This window comes from Chelonoidis abingdonii, chromosome 5, assembly GCF_003597395.2.
Source record: "Chelonoidis abingdonii isolate Lonesome George chromosome 5, CheloAbing_2.0, whole genome shotgun sequence".
In the NCBI taxonomy this organism is placed as follows: Eukaryota; Metazoa; Chordata; order Testudines; family Testudinidae; genus Chelonoidis; species Chelonoidis abingdonii.
This window is the reverse complement of record NC_133773.1, coordinates 63,859,178-63,876,074: the sequence shown is the minus strand read 5'-3', so window position 1 is coordinate 63,876,074 and position 16,897 is coordinate 63,859,178. Positions and strand designations below refer to the sequence as shown.

Sequence of the window (16,897 nt, the reverse complement as noted above, 5' to 3'; positions counted from 1 at the left end):
TCTGTGTAGTATGTAGATAGCAGTGGATTTTTTACCTTTAGTCCATTTGGTATGATGTCCATCCGTTTGCATTTGGAAAGGAAGATGATATCTGTCTGTATTTGTGCAAGTTTCTTCACTGTGGTAGGCACTGTACAAATACAAAACAAAAAAGCGAAGATAATGCAGCACTTGGAAAAGTCAGAAAATTTCAAACTAGGTTAAAAGGCTTACTTAGATTTAAACACCTCTCGTATCTTTAACCTTTACTTTAAGGTACAAAATTAAACAGCGACACAAAACAGAAAAGTACAGGAAGATCTAGAAGAGACATTAATGCAATGCCAGAGTCTATCTGATAAAGAAGATAATTAAAGACCTGTGAAGTTTTGGGACAATAGCCAGACCAAATTCCAAAATGAGACTTCTTATAAATGTAATTTATACATATATAAAATAACTTATTCTTTGAAAAGACTTTTTAAACCATCTATCTCAAGGAAGTTAAAATAATGGAAATGAGACAATGAAAAACAGGATGCTCCTTAATCAAAGAATGCTTCTTCAGCAAAAGGAATAATTGCTGTTTTCTTGTACTACTTACCCACAAGCCCTGGAGGCTTTTGTGATTACAGTCAAATTAAGGTTAAATAGACTCTCCTCTTGGCAGAAGGATACCAGTTGGGAGAGGATCCAAACAACCAGTCATGGGAGCAAGATTGCTAAAAACAGACTGAAAAGCTAACAGAGTAAAATCTCTGATGGTTGATATGAAAGAGAAGAAAAAAAATCAGGGATGAAATTTACAAATCTATTCCTTCCTCATTTCAGCCATCACTAGGCTAATAAAAGAACTCTGGGGACAAATCATAAGATAATGTAATTTTTTGTAGTTCTGTTAACTTTAAATGTCCTACATCAGCTAAAGATCTGGCTCTTTCTGCTCGAAACAGAGAATCTGGGGAGTTTGCTTCTGTTTTTTTTTTTAAATAATGCAGTATAAATACACCTAAGATATAGCAGCCTTGTCGTAGGTGTTATACTATACCAATATTATACTGTATACATGCTGACCCACTCCAACAAACAGCCCTCAGGTTGAACTTCTTTGGTGAAATCCTGGCCCATTGAAGACTATAGGAGTTTTGCCATTAACTTCAGTGGAGCCAAGATTTCACCCCTTGTCTTTTTCTATGTAAGTAATGTGGTCAAAGTTCAAAGTCAGTAAAATTAAATAAGGGCAAAACGCAATGACGTTTACCCCAGAGGCATATGTGGGCTTTAAGTTTTGGAATCAAATATATACTATAATGAATAATATAAATGACTGGTTTATTGATCTGAAGATTAAAGAAAGAGCAAAACAGGATAGGATCTTTTCTTGTTATAACACCAAACTTGGTGTAGTACTCAAAATTTGTGCTTGAAATACAAAATATTTAAATTATCAAGGCAATTTTACATTCTGTTTGCTGGATCCAGTGCATCAAAAGCAATATAAGATGCTAACAAAATGTTATTGCTCAAGACAGGTTTCCATTTCTGAGAGGAATTCACTTTTTAGTAGCCATTTTTCTTTGGACATTAGAAGACCAGATCTGATACTAGACGACTCTATTCCATTATTGTGATTGATGAAGCAGTGCTGTCGTGACAAATTATGGGTTATTATTTTGTAAATAATATGTCTTTGCCATCATTTGAACACTGTGTGTTATCATACTACTGAAAAAATTGTAGTGATTTTTAAAAAGTTCAAGTATTTTGTAATATGCTATTTTTATTTGAAAATAATATTGTCTTAAATACATAGAGTCAAATTTGTTGCTTCTTTAAGTGGGAACAACTCCACTTATGCAAATGAAGTTTTGCCACTCCTAGTAGTGAACTCAACTCACAGGGTCAGTTTTTCAAAAGCAATCTTTAAAACTGAAATCTTAATTTTCTGGATCAAAAACATTTTTACACGATTTTGTTTTACCTCTAAATTGCTGTGTACACAGAAACAGACATGGGAGAGCAAATCACATTTCTACACACAAATTAGGGTGTTGGTCCTTAAATACTAGATTTAGGTGAGTATATAAAGGACGCAGTCCTGCAGACATATATATTAGTAACTTTATTCATGAGAGGATGCCTTCTTAAGTCACCTATGTTTATTATGCATGCAAGTGTTTGCAAGATTAGACTCACAGGGAGCTGTTGTAAAATATAGGCAAAGTGTATATAAAAAAGGCTAAAACCAAGAAAATTAGTGAAGGGTAGGTTGAGGCCTTTTTGAAAATTTGGCCCACTGGACTATAAGGATGGGCATATAGGATCAGGTCAGTGGCCTGTCTAGCCCAGTATATTGTCACTGTCAGTCCCCAGGAGCAAGTGCCTCAGAAAAAGTACAAGATACCCTGTAGCAGATAGTTATGGAATGACCTGCCCCTAGGGGAAGCTTCTTCTGAAACCCAGGGAGTTTGAAGTTGGTTTATGGACAAAAACATGAGGTTTGATCTGTTTTCTAAAATAAATGTTTATTCTTCTTTGGATGTTCACATTAACTGTACAAATGTCTAATTCCAGACATATATAACTTGTAAAATGCACATGACTAGAAATAGACAAAAATCCATGGTCAAATAAATCATCTTCTTTATATAACTTTTTCATGCCAGTCAGGCAATGGATAATACAGGTGACTAATAAAGAAATAAAATATACCTGTGGACAATGTAAAGGAGACACAAAATATTTATATACTGGAAAAGCAAAAAACATGGGGTAGGTCTGTTCCCTTCACCTTCACATCACAGTGGGAGGAGCTCAAACTTCTGGCTAAGAGTTAGTGGGAGTGGGAAGTGTCTCTGAATTATTGTCATCCCCTTCCCCCCAGACCTTTGTTATTGCCAGACTTCCAGGCTAAAAGCTAGGTTGAGTTTTCAAGGACCAGCCATACAGCATGGAAATGCAGAGGGAGCACAGCTGCTGCCACTACATCTCATGAAACGGTACATCGTGAGCTCTTTCCCACGCTTTGCATACCCCTTTGGGATTAGTCCTTGAATTTTTGGAGGGCAAGAAATAATGTATGGCCTCCGTGCAGTGGTGTGAGGGGATGTGAATGGAAGACACTAGCTGATCCATAACATCTACATGCATTTCAATGTGTTTTTGTTGCTACAAAAAGCATTATAAAATGCAGCAAATTTTAATAAGCTACATGTTTATTCTGGACTTTTTTCATATAGTTTATATTGTTACTAAACTCTTCAATAAAAATTCAGCCTTATATGGTACTGTTGGAGTTAGTTTGTTGAGGGTTGTGTTACTTTACCAACAGCAAACCTGCTTTTGGCTGTTTCCAAATCGCAGTGGTCTGAGCCTTGACATTTGGATGATCATAATATATTTCTAAGGGCATGCAAATATACATTAATTTTGTTAAGATTGGCTTAGAAAGGCTCAGCATTTGAACTGCACCAAGATGCCATTTAAATTCTGTTTCTAATACTGTTATTGACAAGCTGCAGGCAAAGATGAATTTAATGGTTAAGAAAAATTCAAGATCCCATTTCCTTGTACTAGAAATAACCCGGTTATGCAAAAGATGGGAAACTGTGAGCTTTATTTTAAATCTTCCCTCAAGGGGGAGTGTCACAGATCCGCAACTGTATTTAAGTGCCTAACTTCCGTTGAAATCCATGGGAGTTATACACTTAAATACTTTGAGGACTTGTCCAGTGTTATTTTGACAACCCAAAGAAGAGCAGTGATAACTCAGAGTCCTATCCACAGCCAACTGAAGTCAATGGAAAGACTCCTGTTGACATCTCTGGGCTTTGGATCAGGTTCTCAGTGGGTACTAACTTAGGAACATAAGAATGGCCATACTGGGTCAGACCAATGATCTATCTAGCCCAGAATCCTGTCTTCTGACAGTGGCCACTGCCAAATACTTCAGAAGGAATGGGCTGAACAAGACAATTACTGTGTGATCTACCCCCTGTTGTCCAATTCCACTGTTTGGCAATTGGAGGCTTAGCAATCTTGGTTAATAGCCACTGATATAGATCTATCCTCCATGAACTTGCACTGCAATCCCTTTCAGCTTTGGTTGGGCAGAGAGAATTTGGTAGCTAGTGGCTAGTCCCCTGTATTGAACCTCCCACCTCCTCTCCTGCAGAGGCTGAATTTTATTGAGGATGTTCCCCAGGGCTAAGGGGCATTTTCTATCCTGTGCTCCATGTGGAGAGGAAGCATTTTGATCTATGTGTTTGTAAAATAACTGGAATACTTAAGTTTGAAAAAAAGCTACTGAACAAACATTTAGTATCAGAGGGGTAGCCGTGTTAGTCTGGATCTGTAATAGCAGCAAAGAATCCTGTGGCATCTTATAGACTAACAGACGTTTTGGAGCATGAACAAATGTTTGTTTGCTTGTGTAGTAATGCTTACTGGGAAACTTGTAACCTCACAACAATCAGAAAATGACCAAACAATTCCAGCAGAAGTTTCTAAAAACAGCAGCACAATGAAGACAGTAGCGAAACGATGAGGTCATTTCTACTGAGAATAGGTAATTTCTGTCTTAATTAGAAGAGCTGTTTTACTGTCAGCATCAAAACCTTCTAAGGCACATGGGACTCTTAGCTTTAAAAGGTTGTTTACTTTGGTTTAGATTCCTTCATAGCTTATTATTTCTTTGAGTGGATGTCTAGCCTCATGTTCCCACATAACTGCATATGTAACATTCAGATCAAGAATTTGTGCTCAGAAGAATACACATCTTTAACTGTTGTGTCTGTGAATTGCAGGAGTTTCAGAACAACGGATTATCTCCCATATATTCAGCTTCAACATTCCTGCACTGCTGAGTAACTAAAAATAGTGGGTCATATTCTCCCTTCTGCTCTGGTTTCTAACATTCCCTTAGGTTGGTTGTTTTTTTGTTTGTTTTGGTTTGTTTTGGTTTGTTTTTTGACTGACACTGCACACTGAGTGGATGTTTTCAGAGAACTGTCCACAATGACTCCAAGATCTCTTTCCTGAGTGGCAACAACTAATTGAGACCCCATCATTGTGTATGTATAACTGGGATTTCCCCCCCAATTGTACATTACTTTGCACTTATCAACATTGAATTTCATCTGCAGTTAGCTTTAGATTTACCTATCTTGATTAATTTTGTATCCTCTGCAAATTTAGTTACCTCACTGTTCCCCTCTTTTCCCAGGTGTAGCAGAGCGGTCACCCGCTCCTGCCCTGAGGGGCTTAGAACAGCCCAGCAGAGGGCTGTGGCTGAGGCAAGCAGCTCCCAGGCTGAGTGGGGGAGTAGGCACAGATGGAAGCCATGCCTCAAACAGACCACAGCCAGCCCCTATATAAAGGCTTTGAGCCAGGCACACAAATAGACTATCTCTAGCTTTGAGAGGGAGAGACTTGGCTGCAGGGAGCTGAGAGAAGTTCCTAGAGTGGAACAGGGCTGGGGGAAGGCCAAGGGAGCTGGGGAGGCTACAGCCTGGAAAGCCTCAGGCTGTGGCCTAGCAGAAGGCCAATGGGTACTGGGGGTTGCAGAGGGAAGCCCATGGGTAGGAAAAGGCAGCAGGTCCAAACCCAACCTTGTTAGTGATGAGTAGGCTGATACTGCAGGCTGCCCCAGGGTGTGAGGGCTAGACAATGACTGGCAGTAGCCAAATACTGAGGTGGGGATTAAAGGGTTGGGGGTTCCCCAGAAAGGGGTGACCCAGAGGCAGAGAGTGGGGGTATTGCCAGGGGGCAGTACCCCAGATAAAAGGGCACTGGGAGGGACAGGGGGGCTGGCAGCAAGCAGAACACTGGGCTGCAGAGGGTGCTCTGGAGGCTGGATGAGCTAATTCCCTGAGAGACCAGCAGGACGTGCTGCAGGAGTGAGTTCACACCTTTACACCAGGTCATTTATGAATATGTTGAACAGTAGTGGTCCCAGTACAAATCCTTGGGGGAATCTCACTCTTTCTCTCTCTCCACTGTGAAAATTGGCCATTTATTCTTACCAATGAACTCTACTAGCACATGTCCATCTTTTGGATGGACTTCAGACTGAGATAGGAAGTGCTTCCCAAGGTGCCAGTGATAACATGAGCTCCTTCCCATCTAGGTGTCTTCAGCACCTGAGCAAATTTCTTTGCTGCCCTATCAGCAAGTCATTTAGCCTCAGGCAGAGGCAGCTCAATAATATGATGCAGGGATGAGCAGACAAGGTAGGGCTGAGAACAAGGACTCTAAACTTGGCTATGATACCAACTCTCTTCATGGCCTCATCATGTCACTTAAACTTTCTGCCGTCACTATTCCTAGCTATAAAAATAATACTTACCTTAATCAAAAGGAAACTGTGACAGGTAGTTAATGTCTGTAAAAGTGCTAAATGTGTGAAAATTCACTAGAGTGCACACCTAATGCGCAAGTAGCTGGGTCTAGGGTTAGCCAGTCATTTGGACAATTACACCTTATTAATACTAAGGCCAACTCTACATAATTTCAAGCAGCTTGACTATGTGGCTGAGAGGGTGTGTCCTGACAAAACAGGGCTTGAGATTAGCATGCTTACGTACTACGACTGGCTAATCACACAGGAGTTACTGCTACTCCCAGAACAACTTCCCTTCCACAGCTTTTACACAACAATGAGCAGGCATGGAAAAACGACAACAAAACATAGTAAATAGCCATTTGATGGGGTGGAGGGGGTAGTAGAAGTACACGCAGGTCAACATTCAAACCTAATGTGCCCTTTCATTCCTATGGGTCTCTCGGTGGGAAATGCTGCCCTTGCAAGCTGTGCCTTGGTCCTGAATCAGGACCTCCATGCTGCTGCTGCCATTTAAGATAATGCAGTGGAAAGGGATGTGGAAAATAACAGTGGTTCTATAGAGGTATGAATGCCCCTTCTGTCTGATTTACATAGGAGGAAGCAGATCTGGCTCAGGGATTGAACTATCTCTGCATTTCATTGTTATCTCAGTTTCCTCATGTTTTTTGTTCATTTTGTTTTTACACAATAGTTTGGGAAAGAAAGAAAAGACTAATTGCACTTCCTTTGGCACCAATGGTGAGACATTTCTCCAACTATCTCACTGACATCATATAGGCCTTGATGGAATGAATAGTTATTAATGGAACTATTTTGACTCACCTTTTCCATTACATATTTATTGTTAGATTCCTAGGGTCTAATTCTCATCTACACTAACTTCCCTTTATTCTGCTCTGGCAGAGCAAAAGGGCCTTACAGTGAGCATAAATGTGAATTACACCTGATTAGTATAAAGGGGCCTTTGTTTAAATGGGAATCAATCCCATAAAATCTTCTGGATCTAATCAAAAGTTAATTCACCTATCTAATGTAAAAGGTTCTTGTCAACATTCTAATCTATTATGTATTTATATTACTGTCCTCACATGGTATCTGAGCATATACAATGGCACAGAAGTCATCAGCCTGGAAACAACTGCATTTCATTTATTTGCTTGCAAAAAATGTTGTGGTAGTTAAGCTGTATCTTGCTTTTGTAAATGCAAAAAAGGTGCTTATTGGCTTTCTCGTTTTCCTGTCAGATCTAATTTAACTAAAGATTAGTTTTAAAATATACAATTTTGCATTTGTACTTGGGTGCTGATTCAATGAAGAACTTAAGTACTTAATTTCAATGGGACTTCAGCACATGCTTAAGGCCTGGAATCTGGAAAGCATTTAAGCACATAACTTTATGCATGTGTTGCAATCCAGTTGACTTCAGTGAGATTCACACATATTGCTTAAAGTGAAGCATAAGCGTAAGCATTTTTCCTGGACAGGGACACTCCTCTGAACTGGGGCACTACTGGGTACAGGAAAGCTTTGGCATTTTGAGATGAAAGGTCATTGAAGTCAGTAGTTTACACCACTGCTGACGATCTGGTTCAAAATGTTTAAAATGAATGATGAAATAGTCAGAAGTAAAAAAAAAATATACTTAATATTCCATCTTTGTTTTAAGGCAACTAGTTGCCATAATACCCTTGGGAAGGGGTGAGAGCAGTCAGGAAACTCCATGCTGTACATCCTATGGAGTTACAGACATATACTAAATTTGGCCTTGAGAAATGGCCATCCTCCAAACACAGTATTTCTTTTCTTCCATGACCAATAAGGAACTCATTCCCTGTACAGGTATTTGTAGTTGCTGCTGACTCCTGTCCTTTCCACACTGTGGAAAAGAACTCAGATTTGAAAAAAAAAAAGTTTATTTAAAAATAAAAAGTAACATTATGTTTTACCATTCACACTATCCTAGGAATGGACAGATTCCTACTGTCTTCAGTATTCATTGATCAGTTGCCTATCGTGGGCCTCCCAAAGAGTCAGAACTATTGATCCTCAAGACTTAGAGATATCCTCATAGGACTCCTATGGACATTACTTTAGGTCAAGAGTATAAAATCTGTATATAAAAACAATACTGTTGTGACCTTCACTACTCACTAGGATGTCCAAAATTCTTGGGTTCCTGCAGCACTGCTGTTTTCATTCTCTTATCTTTCTTGTTTTGTAACAGAGTGATTCTAAATCTCTTGAATGGAGCTGTCTCACTTTGACCATGAGCAGTGCTGTTCAAGATGGTGCTTATGGAAAATCTATATTAATATATACTTTTGCAAACTCAGTTCATAATTTATGCATTTTGCAAACTCAGTTCTTAATTTATGCATTTTGCAAGTACTTTTTTCAAGGCTCTGTAGGTGCTTGCTCTGTTCAGCTGTCCTCAACCACTGCTTCTCATCACAAAACTAAAGGATGAAAAGCGATATGCTTTAAAAGTTCATACTCACAGTTATGGTCAGAGTGACTATATAAAAATGGCACTTTACACAAACATATCTGCTTCCTGTATGTACTCAGAAGGAAAAGATGTTCCAGTGGCTTGTGTACTAGCCTAGACCTTGGATGACCTGGATTTGAGTCCCTCATCTGCCACAGACTTCCTCTATAAGCTTGGGCTAGTCTCTGTGCCTCATTTCCCCATCAGTAAAATGGAGATAATATTTGTGTACCTCACAGAGTGTGTTGAGAATAAATATATTAAAGACTGTGTGGTGTTCATACTAGGATCTTTTGGAGTTCAGCTCTATTTTAAATTAATGGAGGAAGGACTGGATCACTGTGGACATAAATTGTGTGAACATTGCCTGGTTATCCTGGGAGACCCAGTTTATCCTCCATTTCCTTGATAATGAAGCCACTCATGGGCCGCTTGGACAGAAGGAACTACCGCCTCACTAGTTGCAGAATGACAGTGTGCATTTGGCATTTGGAAAGGGAGATGGCGTTTGTGGAATAGGTTGGAAGCAGCAGAAAAAAAAATCCCAAAGATTATAGCAATGTTGTATTTTGCACAACATTTGTGAGACTAAGGGGTAGAACCTTAATGACAGGTGCAGGCTGAGGTACAGAAACTCACTCAGCGGTTTGAGCAGCCAGCAATGTGTTTAATATAAAATGCAAACAGCTGGGGCAGTATTGTCAGGTGTTCCTATTACTCTTATTTTGAGTCTTGGGCCTGCAACTGGTGGCTGTACATCCAACTGTTAACCCTGGAGAGTGGTAGGAGTTGTTTGCGTAGTTCAGTGTTTATTGGCAATGAAAAGCAACATTGCAGAGATCCCTATTGTACCTTGTCTCTTTGCCTACCCATGTTTGTAAAACTTTATGAAATAGCGCAAATTTAATTATTTTCTGTGTAAAATGAACTGTCGACTCCTTATGTATGCAATTTTAAAGGTTTTTATGAAACTATTATGTGACAAACAGAAATGAACCATCAACTGACATGAAAATGAGAACTGTTTTCTTAATTAAAAGCTATTTATTATCTAACTATGAAGAACCTTTTTATTACACCAGCAGTGAAACAAAACAGTAAAGTGCAACAGTACAGTAGAAGGCACAACACAAGATGCAGGAGGGCTTAAAATAACAGGCAAATATACTCTTCTGGTGTGTGGCCTTCTGGCATGGAGTGCAGAGACTTGAATTTACCAAGGGTGACAGAGGGCTCAAAAGAGCTCGGATCCTAGGTGCCACTGTTCTCGCTGCCCTGATCTGTGAGGGGAATCACTTCTAGGAGCAGTGCTGCGGGGGTACAGCAAGGAGGAGATGTTGTTTCCAGCAGCCTTATTGTCCAAGGGATGCATAACATGGCTGCATGCAGGCTTGCAGTCCTGCATTGCCTGCCACGCTAACAGCAACATGTGTTGCAACAGGGCATTTCAGCTTTATATTGCCTCCAGGAGTTGCCTCTGCATCTCCCTTTTTCCATACAGTCTTTGGCCATGGCAACATTTTCCCTAGCAACTCTCATGCTGTCCTTTGCCACTGCAATGATCTCTGTGGAAAACTCCTTATCAGATTCCCTCTCTCAATCCTCAGATACTGGCTCCGTCTCGCTACATTTTTCTATTTGTTCTTTTTGTTTCATCACAAGTTTTCCATTTGCTCCCCCTCAGGTTTGCCAGCTGTTCAGCCATTGATAAGGGCCTGGGATGGGGTGTACAAACTTCACACTGGAGAGGAAGGGTTAAGAGCCACTCTGGGCCCAGGCAGCTCTGTCCTACCATGCCTGCAATGCATGAACAGGCTGGAAGAGGAGCTTTAAATGGGAGCAGAGTAGCTCACTTGCAGGCAGGCGGCAGAGGTTAGCAGATGTGCACTGTGGGAGGCTCAGTTGCCTGACCCACTGACTAGGGATGGCCTAACTGACCAGCTGAGGGCAAAGAGTGCTGGATGTGTGAAAGGTTGGAGACTTCTTCTTTATTTTGCTTCCATGTCTCTGCTGTTCCCTCTTGTGTGGTTAGGCTGGCAGGAAGTTACCAGGGTGGCAACCACATAGCCCTCCAGGGCGTAGGACTCAACTGCCTACCTTTGGGTCCTGGATTGGAAGCTGGTGGAAAGGGTGCATCTGGGTTCATTTACCAAACCCGTCATGGGGCTGGAGGCAACAAGACTATATCTGATACTAGAGACTTGGGACTAGGAAGAGCCCATATCGTGAGAGTCCTGACTTTGGGACTTTCATTGGGTGAAGCCTGAAGCCCCTTGCTGGGCAGCGGAACTAGCATTTTTGGACTCTTTACATACCCTAGAAGGACTGGACACAACTTATGGCCCAGCTAGAGAGCTGAGTCACAGAAAGGGAGAGACTGTATTAGCCAGAGCAGCTGTCAACAGGAGGCACAGAGACAGAAGAGGTCCTGTCATGCCCTTGCCTAGCTACTAGGCAGCATCTGTGGGAAGCAGGCCCCCTTCACAAAGGCCTGTCTTTTGAGGGTCTGGCCAATGCTGTGGGGGTATTAAACAAATGCCAAATGATTACTGATCATGTTTTAAGGAGGCTGTGATAGCATTTTTTTTTTAATACTAGGTGACTAAGAGTTAAAAAATGGCCTTATTCAAAAGGCAAAGGGGAGATTAGGGTGATACAGTGAAGTTATTCACCAAGATGCTCCCCCCAGAAGTATTACAGGAGTGGAAAGGAGTCACAAGCTAAGCCAGTATGAATGGTCATGTAATTATTTCTCAATTGCTGAACAAAAACTGAGCAACTTCTCAGCTTGAGATTTTTGCTTAATCTCCCCTGCAGACAAGTTGAAAGTATAAAGAAAAATAGATAGGTTTCTGCAATGACTGAATGCTTCAGGAACTGTTGCTCATCAATAAAAATGAGTGTTGCAGGGCACTCAGTGGGTAGCCATTCTTTGTGGCTTTATGGGCATGCAATGCTCATGTCTATCTCATGAAAAGTGAGACCATGAACCAAACTTCTCTTCCTGTAACCACTGTCTGAATAAACTTTTGTATTTCACACAAAAGAATGTTTTCCTTACATGAAGGCTGCACCATGCTCCCTGCCCTGCTTCTGGAAGTGACTAACAGGGTTGGGGAGTGGTGGCAGCATTCTCCAGGCAGGACAGCTGAGGGAAAGGAAAATAGGGGACATAGTATGTGTGCCTTCTGAAAACAGTCGGTAGCCATGGCATTAGGATGAGACACAGGCTAATTGCCCCCAGAGCAGCTGCCGTTTTGGAAAGATGTATGATGTGGGGATGTGGGGTGGTGAATGGACAGTGTGGGTAGAGGGAGGGAAGCAGGACCTCAGATTCAGGAAAAGCTTCTAGCTCATGTCTGCCTACAATGGCTGTGGACATGGTGCACCCGGAACAAAAGATGGCATGGCAGGATAGCATAATAAATACAAATGTAAATTATTTTTTAAAAATGATAAACTTACATGCTGAGGTTCCCTCCATCGGATTAGCCCCCTCAGTCCTGATCTGGGTTACTGCCTGGCAATCAGAGATGGTTGCTGCAGAGCAGAAACTGAGCTCAGTTCTACTTGGCTATCATCAGGGTCCTGGGTCCTGCACAGATCCTGGCTTTCTGGGAAGATCTCTTAATTGGCCTCTTCATGTTTATTCTTCAATGAGTCTTGCTGATCATCCTATGGGGGAAAAGGCAGCCAGCAGACTCCATAAGCTGCCTAGGTTGGGTGGTCTTGTAGTGTTATAAAATCGTCTCCAGTTCCTCAAAAATGGACAGGTTACATGTTCCCTGCTGGACTTTCTCAGTTCTCTGTCATTTCAACGGAGGTGATCTGGAGCAGCTTGCTTTTGATCCAGCACTGTTCTGCATTCTGGTCATGGTCCCTCATGGACATCTGCCTAACAATGGCCACAAAATGGTCTTTATTCCAGTGGCTGCCACAAGAGGTCCCTCCACTAACACCTCCCCAGATGGCGATGAAACAGGATATTGGTGAAGCTGCTCAAGGCATGTTGTAGGTCTTTAGTAGTAAACTGGAATCCAGGGGTGAATGGACAAAATCTGGCTATGTGCTAGTTTATAAACAAGGGTGGGGACATCTGGTCAACTTGATCCCAGACCAGGGGAGGGCACAAAGGTAAACAGACAGATCAGTAATGGTCACGCATAGAGGAGTGTGGGATAGCCTTTGCAGATGGTGGAAGTAGTTTGCAGCAGGTTTGTGTGCACATGAACAATAGGCTGGACTAACTTGCTTCGCAGCAAAATTAGTTCACTTTAAGCACTCCAGAGTTTGCAATAAATGTAGAGTCAGTGTGCTAAAAATGAACTGCATCATGTATACGCAAGTGTTTTCAAAGCAGATTAACTCAAAAAGCTGTAGATTAACCTTCCCCTGCCCCCTACGTCCTTGGTGTCGCTTTTAAAACCAGCAGGACTATACAGGTGCAGAATCTTAGTGGTTTCACTTAGCATACACATATGGTCCCAGAAATAACCACACACAACTCTTTTCCAAAAATCAGAAGGGGAGTCAGAAACTAAAGAAGTCACTTTATGATATCTGCCAATATCTTGGATAGCTCTGCAGTGATTAACCATGTTGGTTTCTAGGGCAGGATTTCTAGTACCTGGGCAGACTAGAAGCCCACTGATATTTTCTGTTGGATCAGCCCTAGAGGACAACAGAAATGCTTTTTAAATATGTAAATACAAAAGAATGTTGAAGAGTTCAGATATCAGTGTCTGTCTTGCACGGAACTGATGTTGTCACAAATATCCTAAGGATATGTCTATACTACCCAACTGATTGGTGGGCAGCGATCAAGCCAGTGGGGGTTGATTTAGCACATCTAGTCTAGACACAGTAAATCAACCCCCAAACGCTCTCCTGTCAACTCCTGGACTCCACCACCAGGAGAAGTGCAGGCAGAGTCTAGAGGGGAGCGTCAGTGGTCAACTCACTGCAATGATGACACCGTGGTGAGCAGATCTAACTAAATTGACTTCAGCCATGTTATTCACATAGCTGAAGTTGCATAACTTAGATCTATTCTCCCCCTCCCCACCCCCAGTGTAGACCAGGCTTAAGTCAGTGCAAGGTATGCCAGTCCCAATCTGCTATAGGGGCCAAGTTGTGTGTCTCAGGAGACTGACTGTGCAAGGTTATTAACTTGAAGTAGAAATGGAATCCTGAAGTCAAGTGTCAATAACTAAAGAAGCCTCTGTTTACTTGTAAAACGTATGTATTAGATGTGTACTGCAGATGTGTACTCATATTTTAAAGCATTTGTCTTCACCTTTAGTTCTCAGTGACAAGTGTTGAAGTGAGTGAACTGTACATATTTCAGAGTCCATCTCACCTCTACATTATTTCTAGCTGAAGTATAAGATCATATGTTCAAAGCAATATGTTTGTGTCCTACACACTGTACAGTCCGCTGGAATTTCCTTTCTATGTAAATACTCTACATTATGTACTATTACTTCCTTCAAAACAGTTACAGATTAAATGACAACAAATGGAAAACATTTATTGCTATGATACATAGTATCAGAGGGAAATAATTTTTAAAATAGGGTTTGAAAACTCCAAAAACGAAAGTCTTATTTGATTACAGAGGCTTTAGTGTGTGATTATACAATATTTGAATATTCTATAAATATTTATTTTATGCACAAAGAAAACAGGGAACAGTAAGCATCCATACTCTGCTGTATATACTGGTATTAGTTACAACCAGCAACCTGATCCATCAAGGTGCTGAGTGCCTTCAATTACTGTTAACTTCAGCTCCCGCTAGGAGATGGGCAGCACCTCACAGGACTGGGCCCAAAGATGCAATGGAAAGAGTTATTACAGTAACAGATGTTTCCTTTTTCTTATGGAGCAACTAAGAAAACTCCATTTTGATAGTCACTGTTATGCACCAGCACACCAAACTGCATATGACTGCATCACTTGTACACAACATTTTTTGATACACTGTATGTACAACATGTTTAGAATTTTCAGTACAGGTAGAGTTGAAATAGTCGTTATGTAGCACAGATTGCCACAGGGAAAAAAAAGTACTCTTAAACAGTGTTTTAAATAGTGAAGTTGAAATATTATTTTAGTGACTATATATCATCTGGAAAGTAAAAATAAAAAGTAGTATCTGACATACTTCCTGAAATTTTAATACTGGCTTTCAGGTATTAACAATCTAAAGTGCTTTCATGTTTCATACTTTTTTAAACTCTCAGTTTATACAAAATTAAAATATTTTATAAAATTCTTTTGTAAATGTGTGAATGTACAATTTAGTCTACCCCTGTTGCCTTGCCCAAAAAATTTGCATTGCCATCTTCAAAATCTCTCTTTTGAAACCAAGGCTTTGAATTTGTTCCTTGAAGATAAGCATCCAGAAAGTAACAAATACCAGGAATATCACTGGGAAAGTTTGAAGGAAGTTCTTCTCTTGAGCGAGGTGTGAACACAAAATCTGGATATTCTTTTAGCAGCCTATGAGACAATTAAAATGACTTGATTAAATATGAAATCAAACATTAACTGCTACTGCTAGTGACAACATTTTTCTTTTTACATGTCTTGTAAATTGGAGCAGAACTTGTTCCAGTATCTATCTGTTATTTTAAAAGAGGATATATCATCTTGCTTATTTAGCATAACCTTTGCTCATTGATTGACATGCTGGTACATGAGATATTCAAACAGGATGATAGTCTCTCCTTTTTTGTCCATACAAGGCATGTTTGTATTTCTCCTTGTTCTAAATGTACATGATAGATTTGTTGTTAACATTTCAAGAGACTATTTAGCATTAAATAATAAATCAAATTATTATATAAACCTGGCACCAGAATTCATCTTTCAACCAATGAGATGCTGAAGGATTTGTCAAGTAAAATATTTAGACCTAATATTAAATATAACCTTTATACTATTTTACACAAACTTCCACTAAAGCCAGTCATCTCTTCTGGCATCTGAATTACAAATAAAAAGTTTGCTTCTACACTTTAGAGATAATTATTGGCACTACATATGTGAAGTTCTAAGACACCTTTGTGCGTAAACTATTAAAAGGCTGCAAGAATACATGCAACCATCACCTTACAATAGTGCTGAAGTGATAGGGAAAGTAATTCTCCATCTCAGTCAAATCCCTGCCATCACAACAAGCCTGACTGAAGGTCTTATTGAAGGTCAACAGATTTGGGCTCCTTCACACCAAGGGAGGTAGCAACTTCCATAATCAAGCGCCCCACATTGAGAATGTTCTTCCCAATTAAGTTGGAGAGATGAGGTGGGTGAGGTAATATCTTTTATTTGACCAGCTTGTGAAGTTGGTCATATAAAAGATATTATCTCACCCACTTTGGCTCTCTAATATCCTGGGACTAACACAGATACAACAACACTGCATACTTCCCCTTGAAGTATAAATCAAGCAACTATCAGCTCAAACATTCCAGTTGATCTCAACTGCCAGGTAATACATGACAAAAATGGACTTGGATACCTAGGGTCCAACTCATTAAGGACTCTATAGATCAAAACTGGCATCTTGAATTGAACCCAGAAATGAAGTGAAACCCAGTACAGTCTCTGAAACACAAATAAAATATGGTCTATGTGCAAAACACTGCTAAGAAAGCAAGCAAAGTTTCCAAGTGGTCTTCAGGTGTAACTCTAAGTAAAGTATATTGCAATAATCCAATCTAGAAGCATCACAGACATGACTAATAGTGTTGAAGACTACATCTGATATGTGACTACATCCTCACAACTTATTTGCCATGTGCATATAGAAAAAAAAGCATTCTTGGCCACCAAGGTTATTTTGACACTCTGAAGAAGCTAGGGCTCTAACAGACCTCCACTATGAGCTAGAGGAACAAAAGGCAGGTAGCTCCTTAATAGTAGGAACAAAAATCACTTCCCCATTGTCTCTGGTTTCTTCCCCCACCCAACATCATCACCTCAGAGGTTATCTGAATTCATTTTTCAACCAGCCCACTCTTATTCAACCCATGATCTTGGCCAGATGCTGGAAAACCCAACAGATTATTTTGACCTGGGGA

The 16,897-nt window shown here is 40.5% G+C and overlaps 1 protein-coding gene across 5 annotated transcripts in view; it reads right to left on the bottom strand.

The window, feature by feature from the left end:
* Positions 1 to 14,319: 14,319 nt before the first annotated feature.
* GUCY1A1 (guanylate cyclase 1 soluble subunit alpha 1) overlaps positions 14,320 to 16,897 on the bottom strand; it is a 54,348-nt gene continuing 51,770 nt past the window's right edge. For all 5 annotated transcript variants that reach the window (XM_032779126.1, XM_032779123.2, XM_075066343.1 and 2 more), the window contains one exon: positions 14,320 to 15,314. In XM_032779126.1, coding sequence (XP_032635017.1) covers positions 15,113 to 15,314 — 202 coding nt within the window. In that variant the 3' untranslated portion in view covers positions 14,320 to 15,112. The remainder of the gene's footprint in view (positions 15,315 to 16,897) is intronic.